At 40.7% G+C, this 22,593-nt stretch overlaps 1 protein-coding gene across 1 annotated transcript in view; it reads left to right on the top strand.

The window, feature by feature from the left end:
• ARAP2 (ArfGAP with RhoGAP domain, ankyrin repeat and PH domain 2) overlaps positions 1-22,593 on the top strand; it is a 217,483-nt gene that overhangs the window by 116,708 nt on the left and 78,182 nt on the right. The window contains exons 16-21 of the mRNA XM_034772450.1: positions 160-304; positions 3,338-3,440; positions 4,093-4,291; positions 6,430-6,493; positions 18,761-18,924; positions 21,126-21,338. Of these exons, the coding sequence (XP_034628341.1) occupies positions 160-304; positions 3,338-3,440; positions 4,093-4,291; positions 6,430-6,493; positions 18,761-18,924; positions 21,126-21,338 (888 nt within the window). The remainder of the gene's footprint in view (positions 1-159; positions 305-3,337; positions 3,441-4,092; positions 4,292-6,429; positions 6,494-18,760; positions 18,925-21,125; positions 21,339-22,593) is intronic.

Genomic DNA, 22,593 nt, shown 5'->3' on the forward strand with positions numbered 1-22,593 from the left:
GTTTTGCTATATGAGGTATAGGTATTGCTGTATGAGCGCTACAGGTGCAATCCCAGCCGTATGGAAATCAGTGGAGAAGTCATTCCTATAGCTATGTATCTTATATAATATTAGTGATTGTAGTATCCTGTGACATACTGAATGTCTTTTTAACCACAGACTGCAATAAAAGGTGGTGTACTTTGGAAAGTGGCTTCTTGAGTTACTATGAAAATGATAAAACAACCACTCCTACTGGTATGATTGACATCAGTGAAGTTATCTGTCTTGTGGTGCACAAAGAAGATTCCTTTTTAAATACAGGGTAGGTTCCAAAATTAGTCATTCAAAATAAATGAAGACATTTTCTAGCCTTTGTCCTAAGAAGTGACAACGTGTTCACTATTGCGTCACATGTTCCTGGACTCTTACAAAAGAGCTGAGCTGTTTTATGTGGTTGACAAGAAATAACTAAGTGGTCTTTGGCGATTTTTTTTTTATTAGTAGACAATAAAAATGTTATGCAGGGTAACTTTGAAAGGGCAGCATAAATTAAAGTAAGGAAGTCCACATTTTCTGTAAAAGGAATTTATCTTTAATATACAAATTGCTAAATGATGATAAATTGAAACATTCATTTCGGAGACTGACTTCTCCCCCAGGCCAAAACATTTGGCTTGTGCCTTTCTTCCTGCAAATAAAGGAGGGCAGTTCAGAGATGTCCAACAGTCTCTAGGGTTTGATCATGTATCTTCCAACCCAGGGCTCACTTCTTCTGAAATGAACCTCACAGCATGACTATTGAAAAGTTAAGTAATTTCTGAACAGGATGTACTTTCCAGTATAATAGATACTGTCCTAGCTACTTACAAGACTTCCACTCTATTGATTTATGCAAGAGGCTGGACACACATCTCCTTCAGGTGTCAACTCAGAGAGTGAACAGTCTAGGAAGCCAGGCATTCTTGATCTTCTGGATTTCTTACACCGTAGGTTAAAACTACGTATCGACACATCTCTGTGTCAAACACCATCATCAATGCAGGCTTATCTAAATCTCTGGTAAATGTCTCTACGGTATTGGGTTTCCTTAAGGAAACATATATTCAAATGAGCAATCAGGCCTAACTTCCCTACTTTGGATCTACTCACAGTGCTACAAGTTGTCGTGAACCATCCATTCAAATCAATGGCATATATAACTCCCTTAATTCCTTTTCCTAAAGCTCTGCTTCCTGGTCACAACTACATTTTCAAAAAGTGTCTTCAAAATCTGTGTCTTGGAAAACGTGACCTTTACTGGGAGACTCTGTTGCCTAGTGGATAGAGCCCTGGACTTGGACTCGAGAGATGTGGGCTCTATTCCTGGCTCTGCTACTGGTCTGCTGTGTGACCTTAGGCAAGTCACTACCCTTCTCTGTGCTTCAGTTTCCTAATCTATAAAATTAAGCTAATGATGCTGAACTCTGCTATAAAACACTTTGAGATCTACAGATGGAAAGGGTTTGATAAGAGCGGAGTGTTCGCATAATGGATGGACTAAATGAACCCTTTAAGGTGCCTTCCACCCCTACATTTTTATGATTCTATTTATTATTTATTGTTCTGTGAGGACAAGAATGGTCACATGGTTTAGGTTCTAAACTTGGATTTGGGGAATACATATGCACTTTCCAGCTCTGTCAAAAGACATCTTGTGCAATTCGGTTCCCATCCTAGTGAATAGGGATGATATTTCTGCCCTGCTTCTGTTGTATTTGAGATTTTCAGAAAGCACAGTGATGGGAACATACATGTATCTAGACTGACAGTAGAACTGGTCGAAATCATTTCAAAGGTTAGGGGGAGGAGGGAGAAAATTTTTCCTGCTTTTTGACTGACAGAGATAGAAAAGGTAGTCCATTGTACTCCAGAGTCTTTCACCACAGAACTTTAACTCTTCTTGCCCTAGATCTTAGGAAATCATTCTTCCCTCATTTTGCCCAAGGCCTTAACACACAGGAAAAAAACACATCATGCAATACAGTGAAATCTTGGCTTCATTGAAGTCAATGGCATAACACCCGTGGACTTCAGTGGTGCCAGAATTTCACCTTAGATGTGTGAAGAGAAATTAAAGGATACCTTAACAAGAAAAACTCCCTCATCATCTTTATCTAAAACATCCAAAACCTCCAGAGGAAGTGCCAGTAGTATTGTATTATGTGAAGCCACAGACACACTGATTCCAAAAAAGAATCAAAACCCATTCAGCAAGTTTCAGGACAGTATCCTGGACAGAAAGGACATTGACACCCACAAAGGAAATCTGTAAAGCTGACACCTGCTGATGCATGAACACATTCATAAACTGCTACAGGCTTGGCCTTCTTTTTTTTGCAGAAGCATTGTTTGGCAGGAAGGTGCTCAACGAGGCCCAAAATAAATAAATACTACTATTACTACTAATAATCTCTCCCTAATTAATTCTACCTTACCAATTGTATCTGCCTGGGTGGAAGGGCTAGAGTTGAAAACTTCTTGCCTCATTTCCTTTCTGGGAATGATATTTCCTCCAGTCCACCCAACCTGAGAAGTTTGTTGGGTGACTATATGATGGCCTATTTAATTTCACGTCTGTTCTTAATGGAGTGGAATAAGTTGTTACTGTTGAGATGCTTAGCCTACTAATAATACGAATTTCCATATAACTTTGGAAGTGCTCACTTGGAATGAGGGTGGAGGGCCATGAACAATCTGCAAAGCTTGTAGACAAATCTGAACTGCCTCCAGTATTTGCAAGAAGAGTCACAACCCAAATGTGCTGGACTGGGGGAGAAATCTTGGCTAGGAATTCAGGCTGATTTTCTTTGATAATGACAGCATCATTATTTTTATGTTACAATTAGCAAAATGTGAATTTTGATTAGCTAACCTTTAAAATATTGGGTATGTTTTAATATTAGTAAGGAATCATTTGCAACATCCTTTTCAGTGGGTAAACAGTCTGTTTATATTCAACAAGCATAATATGTTTTAAATGTATTGCAACAATGATTTGTCCTGAAATTACATAAAATTTCAAGATCAAATAATAGTCTTCCAATGAAATTTTCATTTCAACTTAATTCAAAGCCCAATATGCAATGCCTTCACAAAATGTATTGACCTAAAAAGTACTGTAACCATCCTGCTATGACTGCATAATATAAACGGTTTTATGGTATTAGCTACTTTATATATGTAACATTAAAAGAAAAATGCAGATGGATTTCCATAGGAATGAGAGTATGAGAGAGAGAGAAAGAGGAAAAAAAAGAGCTCTTGGCTATTTCATATTATCCTAAATACAACTTTTTTATTCTCTTGCTTGTTTTAGGGCCATTTTTACCTTTGAAATCTACTTACTGACAGAACGTGTTATTCTATTTGGCACTGAAACCGCACATTCACAGAGAAAATGGACCTGGGCAATAGCCAAGGTAATGCTGATGATAATTATCTGTGCAAGTTAGGCCAAGAGCCTTTACATAAGATCTAAAGTGGCATTGTTAGCTTAGAATCGTCTGGGAAACCGTTCTTTAATGTAAGTTGATGAATACTGAGCTATCTGGTGTGCAAAGGCTTTCTGTGCAGCGAAGAAAATATCTACTGTAATGTAGATGTGTATTGAGATAATGCAATGAAACACAAGGAGAATTGGTATGCAACATTCTAACACTGACCTTAAGAATACGGTTGTATATGTGCTAGTGTCTCAGTAGGTGTTAGTATCAATGGATACTGATCCATGCAATAGGAGCTTACATCAACTGAGCAGTATGGCTACAATTATGCTTCTCACATATTTTCTACTGAAATAAAACAAGGTACATAAAGGTTACATTACTTATACTAGAAATAGATCATTGACTTTGCAAGCTTAAAGAGACCAGAATTGGAAAAATGTACTATTCTTGATTTTACATTTGGTCTTAGGATTTAACGTATGTATTTATTTTTTATCCTTATTAAGGGGTGCAATATCTATCTATATTGTCACCTCATCCCCATTTAATACATATGCATTATTATTTTGTGTATGTATAACTTTGGTATTTGCAGTGGCTTATTTTTTCTCATTTTTCTTGGCAGCATTTTGTTCCCTTTGTGGCTGAATGTTTGTTAAAGAGAGACTATGACCTGATTGGCCAGCTGTACTACAAAGATTGCCATAATCTTGATCAGTGGAGAAAAGGCTGGTTTGCTATAGATAAGTCAAGTCTACATTTTTGTCTTGAAATGGAGAATGCTCAAGAGGATTCAATACATCTAAGGAGACTGCAGGAGCTAAGTGAGATTTCAGAGAATATTTGAAATGTATAGCATGTGTTCTAAGAAACGTATTCTGATCCTCGCTTTTGGGAATATCTGTATAACATTAAAATCACGAATGTCAAGGAATTCAATGCACACATCCCATTGCATGCACCAAATGCCATCCCCATCCACTCTCATACTGTACTGTCTATATCTGTTTCTCTCTTTCCATTGGTTGCCCAGATTAAAGCTATTTTCATAGCATCATAGTAAACCAAGTCTGGTCTAGCTATAGTGGAATCTTTCTTACAAGAGTGCAGGATCATAGAATAATATATGACCTATTGGGTCTGTTGTCTTTTTTCCCTGTCAATACAGAAACATTCAGTGTGTATTCTTGAGACGATTGACTGTTCTAGTTTAGAAGTATGCAAATTTACTGGAAAATAATAGTCCTCTTGGGAAAACTATTTCACCATCTAGTGTTTTTCACTCTTCTGTTACTTTAGTATCAAATTTTCCTTTGCTCAATTTCATGATGCGAGGAAGATAGGAATATATGTATTTAATACATTCTATAGTAGATTACACTGTGCTCAATAATGGAGTAATTAGATTTTGGAGCCCTCTTTAGTTTTATAATTTAATTATACAGAGCAGGGCAGCATGGAATATAGGGCGGGGGGTGGGAAAGGTTAGAAATTATGCTTTTCATAAATTTTATTATCTCTTTATATATAGTTCTTCATACATGCTATTATTCTTATCTATTTGTAGCTCTATCCATCTGCACAGCTATTATATATGAGACTGTTCTGCACTTCAAGCAAGAAGTAACTTAAAAGCCAGCAGACCTCTTGGCCTCCTTTAATTTCCCCATCAGTACTGTGAAAGGCATCTATTTCTTCATGAATTCACATACCTCTAGCTCTCGTTTAATCTTTGGAATACTTTCTGAGCTTGACTTACAGTTGTCAGGTTGTGGTCATCAAAATCTGAAACAATTGCATTGGGATTAGTTATGAGAATTCAGAATTTCAGGTTTTTTTGGCTATGCATTTGCCTGTGCAAGGATGCATGTTGGCCTAATTTTTGAATATTGGTCCTTCGGCAAGTAGTATTGCTTCGATTCTGATGATGGAATGGACATCGTGTAATACTAGTCACATAATTCCTTCTGAATTCCTAGGTACCCAGACTGTCCATCTTCCTTAGATTCTGACTTTTCAATTGCCAAAAAGTAAGGGTCTTTCCAACTAATGAGGAAATTGAATTATATACCGGTCACTGAAGTTTGCAAAATAATGACTCTTCAGAGTCACTCGCCACTTTTTCTCCCATCTTCCATGTGTTCAAGTAACAGTGAATTTAAATGAGGTATTGTGTATATGTGACACAAAAACGGAAGCTACTGGCATTTGATTCATGCACCAGGATACGCTTATTGAACTTGATTGAAATTCAAAATTTTGCTGTCTCTTGAGGTAGGTGGCAGCATGAAGATATTCCACAGACTCTTTGAAAGAGATTACCTATTCAGAGAGCCCAGTTTGTAGATAGACACAACAATGCTTCAACTGAGTTTTACCTATCAAAGCTTTTACTGTTTAGATAATACTGCTTATAAAAATATAGTGGAGTATGTATATACTTGATACGTATACTTTATATAGGCGGGTATCTATGTACATATGTATACTTATGTACACCTATATAGACACACACAATATAAATCAACATAATCAAGAGTGGAAATGGTCTTCACACTACACTAGTTAGTTTTCCTCCATAATATGATATTGTAAATATTCACAGCCATTGGAATGCAAGCAAGCTGACAGGTTCAAGAATCCAGTTTACTTATGCACCTGTACAGTACTGTAACATGCTTTTTTTTCCAGGTCAAGGTTAATTTGATACAGCAAAACAGTGAGGTGGGAGTTGCAATAAAAATCTGCTTATTTTTACTTGGTTATTATTCAGGTTGTTTTTCTTGATATACTTTTGGATCTATTGTAATTTATTTTTATGCTTTAATAATTTGCCATATGTTCACTTGTTCAAAATGCATGCTAAATCTAAAACATTTTGATGAGCTTCATGTTCCTTTGGTCATTTAAAATTTGTTGCACATATTTCCAAGAGGAAAATGTCATTATGTTTTGTTTTCAGCAATCAGCAGTGTGATTCAAAATGGAGAAAAAATAGATGTCTTGCTGCTTGTTGAAAAAGGAAGGTAAAGTGTTCATTTGTATATTATCAATTTTAAAACTTTAGTAGATGTGGTCTGATTTTTAGGCTGATTGGGTTTTAGGATTCTTGCTTATCTGTCATGTTTTTGCAGTTGTGGTTTCTAAGTAAATTGTGGCCTTTTAAAAGAAAAAAATTGCTCTGTTATTAAGTAAATCTTAAATTTGTGTCAGAAAATGCTAACAGTGTATTTTAAGTAAGTAAAATTTTCATATTGAGAGATTATTCCATCACTCATATCTAGGCCTCTTCAGAAAGCCCTAGTTTTCTTTCCCAAGTAGACAAAAAGAACAAGAACCCTTCTAAAAATTTCACACTGCTTCTGTCTTTACATGACTACTATATCCCAGGTTCTTTATTTAAATCAATTTAGAAGTAAGAGTAGAAGGTGGTATGTGTGGTTCATCCTTTTTATTCTTAATTTAATGCATGACTTTAATCAGTAACATACTGGTAGAAAAAGGACTTTTTGATACTAGTTGCAAGGGAATGTTAGTGAAGCAATGTCTATTTCAAAGTAGAATTTTGTAGTTTTGCTATCTAAACTGTGCAATTTTCCTTGTACAGACAAGGACAAGTATACTCAATAACTGGTCAAAGCTACTTCTTGACTGATGTGAAACCTTTATAGAATTAAGATGAAAAGCTTGCACATTCCTTAGCTATGGTTTAGTTGGATAAAACTAAGTGAAGGATGGCTTACCCAAGCCGTTCGCAATTTCCTGCCAGCAAGATAGCTGAAGGAAAGCAAGCGTGATGAAAACAAAACTGACAAGATAGTGATAAGGGGTGTGAAAATGAAAGACTCTTTTCTTCATGCAAGGTTCAGACCTTAAGAAAACAGTGTTGGAAGTCTAAAAACATTCTCAGATTAAGGGGAAAAACCCTCATCTGATAATGGGACTGTTGATAATTATATGATATTGAGGGAGTGAACAATGTGCAGGTAAGTACAGAAAACAATGATACTCGGACTAGTGGACCGTTTGGACATCTGGTGATGGCAGAAGATAGGTTGTTTTCTCTTTCATTTTTTTGTGTGGGGGGGGAGACAACAATTGCAAAGTTGCATTTATGAATGATTTGATTGCCATTATAGCAAACCTCCAATATCCTAAATACCTGTTTATTGTAAATTATTGTCTTACTCTAGGAAACTCGTCTGTGTCTCCGGTATTTTAATTCTCTCATAAGTACTTTTTAATTTCCTAAAAATGTATTGGACATCATAACTGAATATGGCAACACAGATGGAAAACTAACACCTTTCCCTGAGCCTTTTTTTTAAAAGAAACATATTGAAAGGCTCAGTGATAAAACACACAGCCCAACTAGGGACAGTGGGTATGCTATTCAACCATAGTCCAACAGATTATACCATACATATAATTTCAGAGATATCAGTGCTCGGAAAAGCTTCTAGCTCTAAGTCAGATTTTATTATTGCTTTCATTATAATATTTCTGTCAAGCAGAGACAAGTTTTCCCTGAACTGCTTTGATAGTTTAATGGAAATTCTGAACTATTTGGAAGTAATTCCAGCAGGGGCATCAACTGAATTTTTTTTTTTTTTTTTTTTTTTTTATGGTGAGCATGAATATGTTGAATTTTTCTCCACTTAAGTCTGCCACACTAAATTTAAATGCATAGTGTTCACATTATCTGAACCATTAAAAGCCATATGGATATAAGAGCTTTGGCATAGTAATGGTTTCTTAGGATATTACTCTATAATTATCCAGGTTTTCAGCATGCCTGCCAGATATTGTCTCTGTTAGTGATAAGCAATTTATTGCGGCATGATTTTGAAGAGTTAAAAATACTACTTTATTATGGTTTCTATTCAGCTTTGATATATGAAAACAGCAGATTAACTCGTTAGTACATCTATATGGAATTCCTCAATATTAGTTAGTATTGACCAAATGTGTGGTGGTGATGAAACAGCAAAGCCTCCAGACTTTCATATTATGTTCATCAACTTGTGGTCATGTTTTTGTAGTGTACAATTTGCTAAATGGAGTTCCAGGGGCTTCTAGGCATGATGAATCTATATTCTGCTATATTGAAATCCTTGGTATTACTTCATAAGTCATTTAGAGAAAAATTGCACAGTCCAAAGTATCAATAAGTAGCTAATAGGAATGAGACAAGATGAGAAAAGTTTGTTACAGAACTATTAGAACTTCCAAAGTGAACAAAACACTTAAAATTTCTTTGCGTCAGTGAATGAATCAAGATGGCAGATCTCCTGCCTCCTCTTTTTTTTTTTTTTTTTTTTCCCCTCAAATACAGTTGGGGGAAGTAACGAAAATACCTTGAGTGAAATCCTGGCTCCAGTGAAGTCAATAGGAGTTTTGCCATTGACTTTGGTGGACTAGAATTTCATCACTTGTTTGTTTGAATGGTTCATGTTTTCATAAGTAACACTGGCAAAGAAAGGATGGGGGGTGGGTTTAACCACTTGCATAATTACTTATGAATCTTTATGCCTTAAATTACACTTAAAATATACGGACTGCCCAGGCAGCGGCAGCCGGAGACCGGGGCAGGAGCCCCCGGGCGGCGGCGGCGGAGGCGCGCCGCGGGGCTCCCCGGGCTGCTCAAGCAGCGGCAGCCGGGGAGCGGGGCAGGAGTCCCCCGGCGGCGGCGGCGCGCCGCGGGGCTCCCCGGGCTGCTCTGGTAGTGGCAGCCGGGGAACGGGGCAGGAGTCCCCGGGCGGCGGAGGCGCGCCGCGGGGCTCCCCGGGCTGCCCAGGCAGAGGTGGCCAGGGCGTGGGGCAGGAGTCCCCCACCGGTGGCTGGGGTAGGGGCAGCTGGAGCACGTGGCCCGGCTCCCCAAGGTGGACACGCGGCAGGGGCTGGGGCTCGGGGCAGGGATCCCCCGGCGGCCGAAGAAGTGAGGTTTTTACTCACGAAAGCTTATGCCCAAATAAATCTGTTAGTCTTTAAGGTGCCACCAGACTCTTTGTTGTTTTTGTACTTAAAATATACGTGTGCTGTCATAGCACAGGAGGTTTGGTACATAAAAATGATTCATAATGTGACAATCTAAAAGTTTGCTGACAAATTTGACCTATAAAGGAAGGACCAGGCACAGAGTTTTATTAATTTTGATGATATTCTGGTCATAGTAATAAAGCTGCATGGTGTTATTAAGTCTAAAATTATGTTACCTGAGCAAACCCTTTGCTTATTTCAGAGGCTTAACTTAGGCTCCAGCCCACACTGAAAAGGAGGAAGGGACCTTGCATGTATTTGAACTTTGAGAGAGCCTTTGATAAACATTCTTAAGCAACCTAAGCAGTCATGGGATAAGAGGGAAGTTCCCTTCATGGATCAGTAACTGGTTAAAAGACAGGAAACAAAGGGTAGGAATAAATAGTTAGTTTTCAGAATGAATAACAGTAAATAGCCATGTCCTCCAGGGACCTGTTCTGGTATCAGTACTGTTCAATTTATTCATAAATGTTTTAGAAGAAGGGGTAAACACTGAGGAGGCAGTTTGCAGATGTTACAAATTTACTCAAGATAGTTAAGTCCAAAGCAGACTGTGAAGAACTACAAAGGGGTCTTACAAAACTGGCTAACAAAATGGAAGATGAAATTCAGTGTTGATAAATGCAAAATAATGCACATTGGAAAACATAATCCCAACTATTCAAACAAAATGATGGGGTCTAAATTAGCTGTTACTACTCAAGAAAGAGATCTTGGAGGCATTGTGGATAGTTCTCTGAAAACATTCACTCAGTGTGTAGCAGCAATCAAAAAAGCTAAACATGTTAGGAGCTATTAGGAAAGGGATAAATAACAAGACCGTAAATTCATAATGCCACAGTATAAATCCATGGTGTGCCCATATCTAAAGCAGTGCTTGCAATTCTGGTCGCTCCATCTCAAAAAAGACACATTTGAAATGGAAAAGGTACAGAGAAGATGATTAGGGATATGGAATGGCTTCCATATTAGGAGAGATTATTCAGCTTGGAAAAGAGATGGCTAGGGAGATATGATAGATGTCTATAAAATCATGACTCATATGGAGAAAGTGAATAAGAGAGGCTTATTTATCCCTTCACATAACACAAGAATTAGGGGTCACCCAATAAAATGAATAGGCAGCAGGTTTAAAATAAACAAAGGGAAGTACTCCTTCAAAAAATGCACAGTCAACCTTTGGAACTCATTGCCAGGGGATAAAGTTGTGAAGGCCAAAAGTATAATGGGATTGAAAAAATATTTAGATAAGTTCATAGAGGATAGGTCCATCAATGGCTATTAGCCAACATGATCAGGGATGTGACCCCATGCTCTGGGTGTCCCTAACCCTCCAACTGCCAGATGCTGGGCCTGGACAATAAAACCCAAAACACCTCAATGAGGGGCGTAGCTCCCATCGCTGGTACACTGTCTACACTGGCACTTCACAGCATTGAAAGAGAAAGTTGCAGCGCTGTAAATTGCCAATATAGACAAGCCCAGAGTCTTGCTACGGAGAAGTGCACAAGATTTTCATAGTTTTAATGTATGATGAAAGGCTTATGAGCAGGGGCCAGCTTAAAAATTTTCAGTTACAACCACAATATCAGCACCAATTCATTCTTCTACTTGTGTGGTGCCTTCTCCTCGCCAGGATTAGATAATAGCAACATGGCATCTGGACTGTTTCACAAAGTCACCACCTGCTCAGGTACAAAGGTAATGGTCAGAGCATATTAATTAAGCACAATAGCAAGTAGAAGATTGCTCTGACAGAGCTAAATCAGAGTCAACTGTTCTCAGTCTATAGTATTTCTCTTTTTAAATTTCTAGCTCCTTGAAAAAGATTTGAGTGAGACAGTCTGTTAAGGCAAAACTCCAATGGACTGGCCAAATTTACAATCCTTTAAACCTATAAAACAAAAAACAAACACTTGAAATTTATTTTGATTTAACATTTAAAAAAAAAAAAAACTTGGAACACAGAGGTGTTTTGGTTTTACCTGGTGACATTCAGTAAGACATAGAAACTGAAGCAGCAATCCTTTTTCCATCTCCTGTATCTGGAGCGCCCCACAGTCACAGGGTAGCCTTATACTGTAGCTACACATACATATATATTTCTTCCCTCCTGTTGGTTCTCCCATCCAGTTTGCTCCTTCATGCTATATCCCTAGTTCTCCTCCAGCAGGCACTACCCATTTGACAAATCCATCTCCCATTCGCTCCCTCTGTTTCCCTTGCTCTCCCACTACTGGGTGACTGATCAAGTTGGGTTGGAGAGTCTAGGTGGCTTGCTGGTGGACTGTCTAGTGGGGAGAAGAATAGTGTCTGTGAACAACTGTAGATGAGTAATGGAGCATATATTATAAATCGTAACATAAACTAGTATAATTATTATTGCTGGGGTATAAAAGATATTGTACTGTAGAAGTTATTGGTCAGGCTCATCATTTTTAAGAAAAGGAAGTATTCACCTCTGGAAAAGTTTATGCTAAATCACTGGAGTTTTCCTTTAAGGAATAATGAGTTATTATATAAGTATATTTTTATTAAAGGTGTTTTCTTCAAGAGACACTTCCCCACCTCCTCTTAAGTGTGGGTGAATATTTTCAGACCAGAATGTGATCCAGATGGTGCTTGTTTCTCTTGCCCTTTTCTTGTACTTAGGGTATTTTTTCTTATTTAGATGATAACCGCTTCCTACATCATGGTATAATTTAATTATACTGATGGTTCATTACTTACATTGCTTTCTTGGTTACCTTTTGATGTCAACAATAAGACTTCTTGTGAAATGCAATCATGAGCATAAAATGGGGTGGAAACTACTGACATCTCGGGGTTAATCTAGACATAAAACACAAAGTTGTACATAGCTGAATGGACGTTCTCAGTGCTACCATAATGATGTTGTGCAGGGGTATAAAGACCTTCAGTTGCCATTTGAAAGATTGCTGAACTTTGCCCCTTGTTGTTATACTTGTCTGATTCTGACCAGCTTCTTCACTTTTGTCCTCTTTCAGTTATCCCCTTCCAGTTAAATAAATATAACAATCTTCTTGGTAATTTTCCACACATACTGATTACTAAGTGCCAGCGGAAAGAAAGTGAATGCTTAGGCCATGATCCTGCAAACTGCTCCATGCTGGTGGATCTGCTTCCAACAGCCCAGTCCTGCATTATAAATTTCTTGGGGCAGGGACCATTTCACCTCAAATTTTATGTCTTGTGAGCAGTTTCATTTTATCAGTTTTGTTTACTGGTAAAGGGAAAAATAGATTAAGAAGCTGTGGTTGACTTGCAGCACAGCTCAGTGCCCTTTATGACAGGTGGACCCTGGCTGAAATCTGATTCTTATTCCAATAATAAGCGTTACTTAGATAATGCAGCATTTGCTTAGTGTGTTCCACTGTTAAAAACCTTAATTTGTACAACCCACTTACCGTATATACTCGTTCATTAGCCCTTTCTTTTATAAGCCGACCCCCCAAAATGGATAGGTAAAAATAGCAAAAACTGTATGACCCTTTTATAAGCTGACCCTATATTTCAGGGGTTGGAAAACTTTGGTTCCCAGCCCATCAGGGTAAGCCGCTGGCGGGTTGGGATGTTTTGTTTACTTGGAGCTTCTGCAGGCATGGAGCCCCTCAGCTCCCTGTAGCCACTGTTCACCATTCTCAGCCAATGAGAGCTGTGGGAAGTGGCTTGCCTATTGGCTGGGAACGGCGAACTGCAGCCACAGGGAGCTGAGGGGCTCCATGCCTGCAGACGCTCCAAGTAAACAAAACTGCAATGTATTAGATCAGGGATCGGCAATCTTTGGCATGCGGCCTGCCAGATTAAGCACCCTGGTGGCTGGGCCGGTTTGTTTATCGGCCAGTTGAGACTCCCACTGGCCGCGGTTCGCCGCTCGAGGCCAATGGAGGCGTCAGGAAGCGGCGCGGGCCAAGGGATGTGCTGGCCACCACTTCCTGCCACCTCCATTGGCTGGAGCTGCGAACCGCGGCCAGTGGGAGCCACGATTGGCCGAACCTATGGATGCGGCAGGGAAACAAACCGGCCCGGCCCACCAGGGTGCTTACCCTGGCGGGCCGCGGGCCAAAGGTTACCGATCCCTGTATTAGGTATTCAATTCAATGATTCCATAGAATTTAAAATTATCAAATTTTGATATAGACCCATTTATAAGCCAACCCCCGGTCTTTGATGCCTCATTTTTTTTTACCAAAAATATTTGGCATATGAATGAGTATATACGGTACTTTTTTGAGTCAACTTTTTAAACCCTTATTGCAATTCTGCCATTTTGATAGTATATTTTCTTAACTGTACTTTAAAATGTTTGTATACAGTATAGGACATTTGGAGAGCATTTCATATCTAAGTTGCTGTGCAAAATAATTGTCAGTTTGTATGAAGGGCAGGCATTTATAAACATAATAGAAAAAGGATTTGTTTTCAAAGATTGAAATTTATAAAAGAAATAATAAAGTCCATTTGAGTGTGTTATTGACAGGTGATTCAATCGTGAGCAGAATGAGACACCAGCTCCTTTTACTGTTTACTGATTTACTTTGTCTTAAGCTGTGAGTGGATCTCTCTCTAGTAGTGGGTTTTGTTGCTTTTTTGCTGCTGTTTGCTGAAAAATGTGTGGGCAAAGAGATGAAAGTGACATCAATAGATGATGCTAGAGCTGCAAAGCTGTCCTTCCAAATATATATAGTACTATAGAAAATCTTGTAAACTGTATTACACTTATTCCCACATACTAGGGGATGCTTCAGAAACCATTTCCCCCGCCCCCTTTCCTCTTCATACCACCTTGCCGTTGGTTTGTAACATCACATTCTTACAGACAAACATACCAAATATGGCTTAGGGTTAGTAAAATGTCTCATCTGATTTGTTAGGAAAGGGTAAATTAAATCTTATTCAAGCGCTTGCTCATGTGGATTCCATTCTAGGTGTGTGTGCGCCCATGTGCACAGTCGTCAGAGATTTTTGCCTTAGCGATAGTCTTAGGGTCGGCTGTAGTACCCCCTTGAGTGTCACGCTCATGCATTGGTATATTAGGCGCTGCCGAACCTATGCCCTCTCAGTTTCTTCTTAACGTCTGTGATGGTTGGTCGGAGTGCCTTGTCTTGCATCGCAAGAGCATTAGCAGTTCTTACAGTCCATTGTTCTGTCTTCTTTATTGTTAGTTGATATGTATTTAGCTAGACCTAGACCTTTAAGTTAACTGTTAGCATAGTAGTTTAGGCGTTGGAGTTCCAGTGGGGTCCCAGTTCGTATCCACTGTCAATGAAAGGATCAGGTGAGTAGCACACCAAAAAATAAAAATGCCAACAGGATGGACTTGTTTGGCAAGAAAATTTATTTGACAGCCAGCCTGTAATTTTGCGTGTCTAACCATCAGAACGTGCTAGGCCTCACTCCTCAACTGCTAGAAGAGGGCCTCATCCTCCCTGATTGAACCAACCTCATTATCTCTGGACTGATTCTTGCCTGCATATTTATACCTGCCTCTGGAAATTTCCACTACATTCATCTGATGGAAGTGGGTATTCACCCACAAAAGCTGATGCTCCAATACGTCTGTTAATCTATAAGGTGCCACAGGACTCTTTGTTGCTAGGCAGGAACAATTTCAACCTGTGAGACTCCATCAGCAAGTTCAAGGAGAGTCTCCCACAGGACCAAGCCCAGGAGTTTGCTGGCTTGGTGGAAGAGGGCAAAGCAGTGGTGAGAGGCACCCTCCAGGTGGCCTGGGACGGTACGGACTCAGCGGCCTGGGTAGTCACCATGGTGGTGGTCATGAGGTGCACCTCCTGGTTACTGTCTTCTGGGCTGTCCTAGGAGATGCAGACTACCCTTCGGTACCTCTTGTTTGAGGGAGCAGGGCTCTTTTGAGAGCTGACTGACGCATGGCTCCATGGCCTTAAAGACTCCTGTGCCACCCTCTATTCCTTGGGCCTACACACCGCTCTGCGGGCTAGAAAGTTGTTGTGTCCCCCACCGGCTCTGCCTCCATCGAGGTCCTGGGTGTTTCCTGGTACAGCTCCTACTGGAAGAAGGACAGAGACAAAGGATTTAAACAGCGTCATCCTTCATCTTCCCATTCCTCTTCCCATTCCTCTGCCCAGCCTGGTTCTTCCAGGGGCGAAGAAAGCAAGAAGCAGACCTTTTGAGGATGCACCCAAGGATGGTGCCCCAGTCACTTCCCAGGATCCACCCCCCTGCTCTTTCCTCAACCGCCTACGCCCCTTCCGGTTGGCTTGGTCGCGACTGACCTCAGACTGTTGGGTATCAACATAATCTTTGCCCTGCGATTTGTGGCCGACCCTCAGTCCCACCCACGCCCCGCTCCCGGTCCCTCTTCAGGGACCTCTCCTCATTCTGGAGGTCAAGAACCTCCTATGCCTGGGGGTGGTAGAGGAGGTCACCCCAGACTTGAAGGGGAAAGGGTTCTACTCCCTCTACTTCCCAATCCCAAAAGCAAAAGGGGCCTCAGACCCAATCTGGACCTGCGCTGCCTCAACAAGTCTCTCAAGAATTAAAATTTTACATAGTCTCTCTGGCCTCCATTATTCCCTCCCTGGTACACTGCCCTTGACTTGAAGGATGCATGTTTCCATTTTCCCAGGGCACAGACATTTCCTCTGTTTTATATTGGGCCACCGCCATTTTCAATTCACGGTGCTGCCATTCAGGCTCTCGGCAGCCTCAAATGTTTACAAAGTGCATAGCTCCAATGGCCACTTACCTGAGGCACTGAGGGGTGCAAATTTATTTGTACCTCGATGACTGGCTTATAAAGGGCTGGTCCCAGGATCAGGTGTGGCGGCATCTCAATCTGATTTTCTCCACCTGTCATGACCTGGGGCTTTAATAAACAAGAAAAAATCAACCTTCATTCCAGTACAACTCAGAGTTCAACAATGAACTCAACTCGACTCTACTCAGGCCAGAGCCTTCCTCCCTGAGGCTCAGTTCCAAGCCATGGCAGAACAGGAAATGCCCCTTTTTCTGCTTGATCCGGGGATTGACAGAGGCTCCCTTTTGGATGCTTTTCTGTTCCCGTGGTAGGAGGCTGGATTTCATTTTCCCCTCTCTCCCTGTTTGGTGCTGCTATACATGCTGAAACTGCTTCTCCAGCTACTCCTGCCTGCTTGGCTGTCTCTGCCCTGGAGTTTGGGGTAGGATCAATGTTATATTTTTGAGAGAAGCTTGAATAGCTACTTTCATACACTCAGAGTTTAAGGCCAGAAGGCACTTCCTGCATAACATAGCCCAATGTCCTGTCCAGCAATTGTAGCCAACTTCTGCTGTAGTAGCAGAATTTTCCAGCCTTGGAATCCTGGAAACCACAGGGCTGTCATCAAAATATAGCTCTCCTTTTCTTCATTCTTTGTTACAAGAAAGCCAATGCCACATTCGCTCCTTTATTAGAATTAAAATCTATTATGACAGCTTTCAAATTTTAGAAAACAAGGTGAATTATCAAGTTACAATATATTTTGGTATGCCACTTAGTGACTCTGAGCTGAGTGGAATGACTGGAAGACGTTGAAAATATTTGTACTTACAGTATGCTGCTTTCCTATGTGTATTAGAATTCTATTATTGAGGTTTCCATTCACTTCCTTTGAGCGACATTCAACCACAAGATAAATCCTGTTATTTTTCAGCAGCAAAAAGAATGAATAATGCATAAGTGTGACTTTACAGAGAATGCTGTGCCCATCATATTGGAAAATACTGAAAGGATCCTCCCCCTCTTCACTAGCATTCTGAATGGCTGCCCAAATGTGCTTGGAAGCAATGCATTATCTCCTGTCAACCTCTGCCCCCAGAGTCCGAGAGAACGGCCCCTGCAAAGCACTCCCTCTCTCTGTGCCCAGTGTGAGACAGACCAGCCTACTCGTTTGCCATATGGTACAATGTGTGCTATCAGATAAGGACAGGTGGTGAAGCAGTACTTCTGAACGAGTGGTATTGGAAGCCAAATTCTCAGAGAAGCAGTTCAAAATGGTGACTATAGCTGCTCACCTTTCCGCAGCCCCAGAATGATTTGTATTTTCACAATCCCTATTGGAGCACATAGGGAGATTTAAAATCAGGCCAGATAAGAGCACGTCTATTGTCTGGGTACAGATTTGAAAGAGGTCTCCAAGATGCAGGGCTGCTTCAGTGCCTGCTGTGTTTTGCACCTCTGATCCTGCCACAGGACCTGGCAGGCCTGAAGGCAACTGAGGCATCACTTGGCTGGTCTTGGCTGTGCTGCAACGTGCTATGAATGAACTCTGCACAAATCATTGTAAATAAATAAAATGTTACTAATTCATAGAGTTTTGTGCTAAACAATCACAATAAATCTGGTTCATATTCTCCTCCTGCTGGAAAAGGAACGAATCTGGGAATGGTCATTAGATAACTGAACACTTTCTCTATATGTAGACCATTAAACAAGTCTTGGAGCTGCCTCCCAGGAGCCAAAGCTAAGTAAGGGCAAACAGAGTGAGGATTCTTACAGTCAGCTTAAATAACAGCCAAACTGAATGGTTCAGGGTAAGGAAATGAATAAAGAAACTGGCTAAGTTACTTTTCCATGGTGCTCAGAGTTTCTTCTCCCCACTCTGCTTCCCTCACCCAGATCTATAAAATTCCTGGACAATCACTGCTCTGTATAGCAGAGAGGATGGGGGAAGGGAATTAGCTCAGGTAGCTCAGCTTCCCCACAGGGACTTCCTCCATCCACACCCTTGGCCTAGATTGTCTCCAGTTCTGGATCTCGGGGAGAAAACAGAAAAGAGAAGGATACCATTAATTCATCTTAAGTTGGGAGTGAGGCTGTGGTCTCTACCGAACTGTGACTCGGTCCTGAGTGTGCACTGCAAGAGTGGGTGCACAAGAGCAAAAAAGAATAAAGCATTAATAAAGGGCCCCATCCCAAATCCTGCGTCAAGGTCCATGGATTCTATTCTGTCTCTACTGTAACACATGCTGGCACCAGTATATAATACTTGTACTACTGTGGATAATATTTTGCTGAAAAATGAAAGCACTAAAAGTAGAATAGGCCATTACAACAGCCTCCTGTAGTATATTTAAGTCAGGTGCTCTGATGCCTTATTTCAAATATTACCTTGAGCCTTTGAATCTATTTGCGTGTATTCATTTTTCATGAGAACTACTGTGCTGCTTTGGAAAAGTGAGAAGTTTTCTATCTTTCCCTTATTACTGTTTCAAAATATTTTCCAACTTTGCAGAACATTATACATCCATGGTCATACAAAGTTGGATTTCACGGTCTGGCATACTGCAATTGAAAAAGCAGCACGTACAGATGGTAATGCCTTACAAGATCAGCAGCTCAGCAAAAATGACATTCCTATTATAGTGAACAGCTGTATAGCATTTGTTACACAGTATGGTAAGTGGAGTAGAGATTTTATTCAACTCGCTGAACTCCTAGGATCATTCATATAATACTTAAGAAGCATCTCTATCAGATTGCATTGAATGAGTTTATGTGCTACTGTAGCTAAAACTCATACTCATTTATTGACACTGTCACTGCTTTCAGCAGGTGCTTTGTGTTGCAGTGGTTTTTGATGTGTTAGAGATGTACAGTGCAACATACCTGATTATAAGTGAAACTTTGGGAACTGCAACTTGAACGTGGCTGGCAATCCATGCGTCCCCTTTATAATTTTATGTTGTGGAGTTTGATTCACTGCATGGTTAAGCCCAAGCTTTAAGCCCCATATGGCAGCCCCACATGCAGTTGTGCAAGCTCTCTGTAACCCCCCTCTGCACCTGAGCATCCAGAGCTGGTAAGCTGAGCCCAGGAAGTGAATAAAATCAACCAGGATGAAAGAGCAGGCTGAGCATATATCCTGAGAGATCTCCACAAACTGGGATCCCAGACTGTATTTTTAAAGCTACTGCTCCCTCTCCGACCTCTTTCACCACCTGGCAGAAGAGCCAAAGGAGGACAGGGGCATCTATCCTCTACTAAGGTAAATCTCTCTGGAGCACAGTTTCCTGTAGAGGGTATGTGCAAATTGCCTTCACCCTTTGCACCATTGAGAATTAATGAAGCCTAGTGTTCTGAACCCTATAAAGACATGCTTCCAGAATATTAGTGTCCATGGCCTCTGTCAGCATGGAATAGGTTTAATGAAGCGTGATCCATACATACATATTTTAACACTGATGGTTTGTCTAGCTGAATAACTTTTGTTTTGAATATGGTAATGCTGTCTTATGGTAAACCGTGGTATCCCAAGGTGTTGTTTTCTTGGCTGAAACCAAGAACAATTGTTTGCTTAATTATTTTTGATTCATTTGCAAGCTGAAGAATTTTTATAAATAACATTTTATTCTCCCAAGTATCATAATATAGTTGTATGTGTTTAACTGTTACTGAAGCATGGGAAGTGTGATGCTGTAGTTATGAAGGAGAAGGCACATTTAGGCTAACCCCTTTTTTTCAGACATTTTTAACATCCCTTTCAAAAATTAGCCTCAGGGTTAAAATGCTTGCTCTCAGCTCAGAGGTATATAGTGTCCTTTTTAATGGGATGATTATGATAATTAGTATTCTGAGTGTGAGAGAAATAAAGTGTACTCAGCTGAGACAGTTATCAGATGCTTCTTTCTTGCTAGAGTAGTGGTTTATACTTAAAATATGCCTGAAAAGGAACAAATTGCCATAAATGAATTTACCAGGCCCCACACCAAGGTTAACAATGCAGAACCACTATCAGATGATAGTGCTTTTAGATAACACAGTAGAGGTGAGTTTGAAGGAGAATGTAAGCTGGTGATTTTCATGGATTTTGACAGAGTTTCCCTCCATACATAAAGGGTGCCCTGGAAGAAAGCAGGGATGCGTTTGTTGGAAACATGAACTAGCTGGCAGCAGAGCTGGCATGGTTGGCAGCATTTTTAAGGAGAAGCAAGGGAAAAGCAGCCTCTACAAAGAGAAACAGTTAAACTGACTACACACACAGTTCTGTCAAATGCACACATTTAACAAACTTAATATAAAAGGCTTTATTTATCTGTAGTAGTTAAAGGTGACATTCATAACATATTTTCAGGTGTTTTATATTTCAAATTGGCAGTATCTCTTTAAGCTTCCAGTCCACCCACGGGAACAGTGGAATTGCCAGTGGCTCCCTTGTGGTGTCTGGAACTTGTCCACCTGAAAATGAGAGAGAATCAGCAGTGCCGTCATTAAGGCCTCAGGAGTCAAACATCTTAGAACAAACACACACATTAAAATAATACCTTTGGATTAGTCCCAAAGGGTCACTGGGGGAGGGACAGAAGTGCAGATATATTAAACCGGAAAGAAATCACCTTATATAAAGAGGCAGCACCCTTTCCCTTTATCACTTCTTTTATGATGATTATAAGAAGTCCATAAATGATTGTTGGAATTTGTAATTTTAAACTCTTCCTGAAGTAGTGTTCATAGAACAGTTTGACATTAATAAAAATCCACTAGAAAGAGGCCTATGTTAACTGTAACTGGGTTTGGTGGTGCTGGTCAATGTTGTGTAAGGAATAATGTTTTGATTTTAAGAAAACACTTGATTTTTCCCTTGTGTTCCTGTATTTAAGGTTTAGGTAGCAAACATATCTACTCAAAGAATGGCGATCCTTCCCACGTGAGTGAGCTTCTAGAGAGCTTCAAAAAAGATGCAAGAAGTGTTAAATTGAGAGCTGGAACACATCAGGTGGAAGATGTAACTGATGTACTGAAATGTTTCCTGTCTCAAATAAGTGATGCACTTCTCACTAAAGAGCTTTATCCATTTTGGATCTCTGCACTAGGTAAAATAAATAAGTCTTGTTCATAGCTCAGAAGTGATCTTTTAGGAAAAGAACATGTAAATGTGAACTCTTATTACCATGTTTAATGCAAAATATTGTATTTTATATTTAATATATATGCACAGAGCAAACATCAGATTATTGAATAATCAATAAAAGGATTCTATATATATTATTTAGAAATTATGGGTTAAATCCCAGCTCCACTGAAGTCAGTAGCAAAAGCATTAATTTGTACACTCGGACCTGTAAATACTGCTCTTTGCTTAGTCCTCTGTCTACTGCTTGCAAATATACAATCTTGTGTTGTGTTCCAGTAAGATCTCCCAAGCTAAGTAAGGTTAGTCAATAGCTGGATGTGAGGTTTGCAAGTAACACACACGTGCTGGAGAAAGTGGCATTGGAGTTCCAATAGAGGCCATGTATTTAGTAGGTGGTGCCTCTTCCTCTGAGTACGTACTGAAGAGCCCTGGTGGTTAAGGGGCATGATACTAGTGATGCGATATTCCAGGGGTTGCCAAACTTACTGACACTCTGAGCCACATACAACAATCTTCAGAAGTTCGAGAGTCAGGGCATGACTGCCAGGACTTAGGGCTAAAGCCCCAAGACCATCCTCCCCACTGGGCAGAAGTCAGAGGCAATGTGTGAGGGGGACACATGGCATCATGTGCCCTCCCAGATTTTTGCCAGGGTTTGCTGGCCCTGCTTGGTCACCTGGTACCACTGGGCCTCCTCCCTGCACGCAGGAGCCGGCAAGCTGAGAGCTGCACCTTGGGTAGAGGCAGCGGCAAACAGCTGGGAGCTGCAGGGAGAGTCGCTGCTTTTGCTGCTGCCTCTCCCCAAGGAGCTAAAGCAGAAGCCCCTTCCTGCAGTTCCCATCTGTTTGCTGCTGCCTCTCCATATGAAGCTAACACCTGGGAGCTGCAGGGAGGGGTCACTGAGGATAAGAGGGGAAGTGTGCCTGGGGGGTTGACGCAAGCTGTTGGAGGGGCCAAACCTTTAAATTGTGTGCCCTCCCCAACTCACAGCAGGCATCAGTCGTCACTGGCAGAAGCCCTTAGCTTCACCACCCCACTGCATGGCAGAAACCCCGAGCTCCCTCCTCCCAGTCTGGTAGGTGGAGAATGGGGGCTGTGGGAGACTCTGGGAGCTGCACTTTAACTGTAAACGAACCGCATGTGGCTCACGAACCGCAGTTTGGCCACCCTTGCCATATTCTGCATGAGACATAAATCAAGCTCTTGACACCTGC

The sequence above is a fragment of the Trachemys scripta genome, chromosome 5 (genome assembly GCF_013100865.1).
Source record: "Trachemys scripta elegans isolate TJP31775 chromosome 5, CAS_Tse_1.0, whole genome shotgun sequence".
Taxonomy (NCBI): domain Eukaryota; kingdom Metazoa; phylum Chordata; order Testudines; family Emydidae; genus Trachemys; species Trachemys scripta.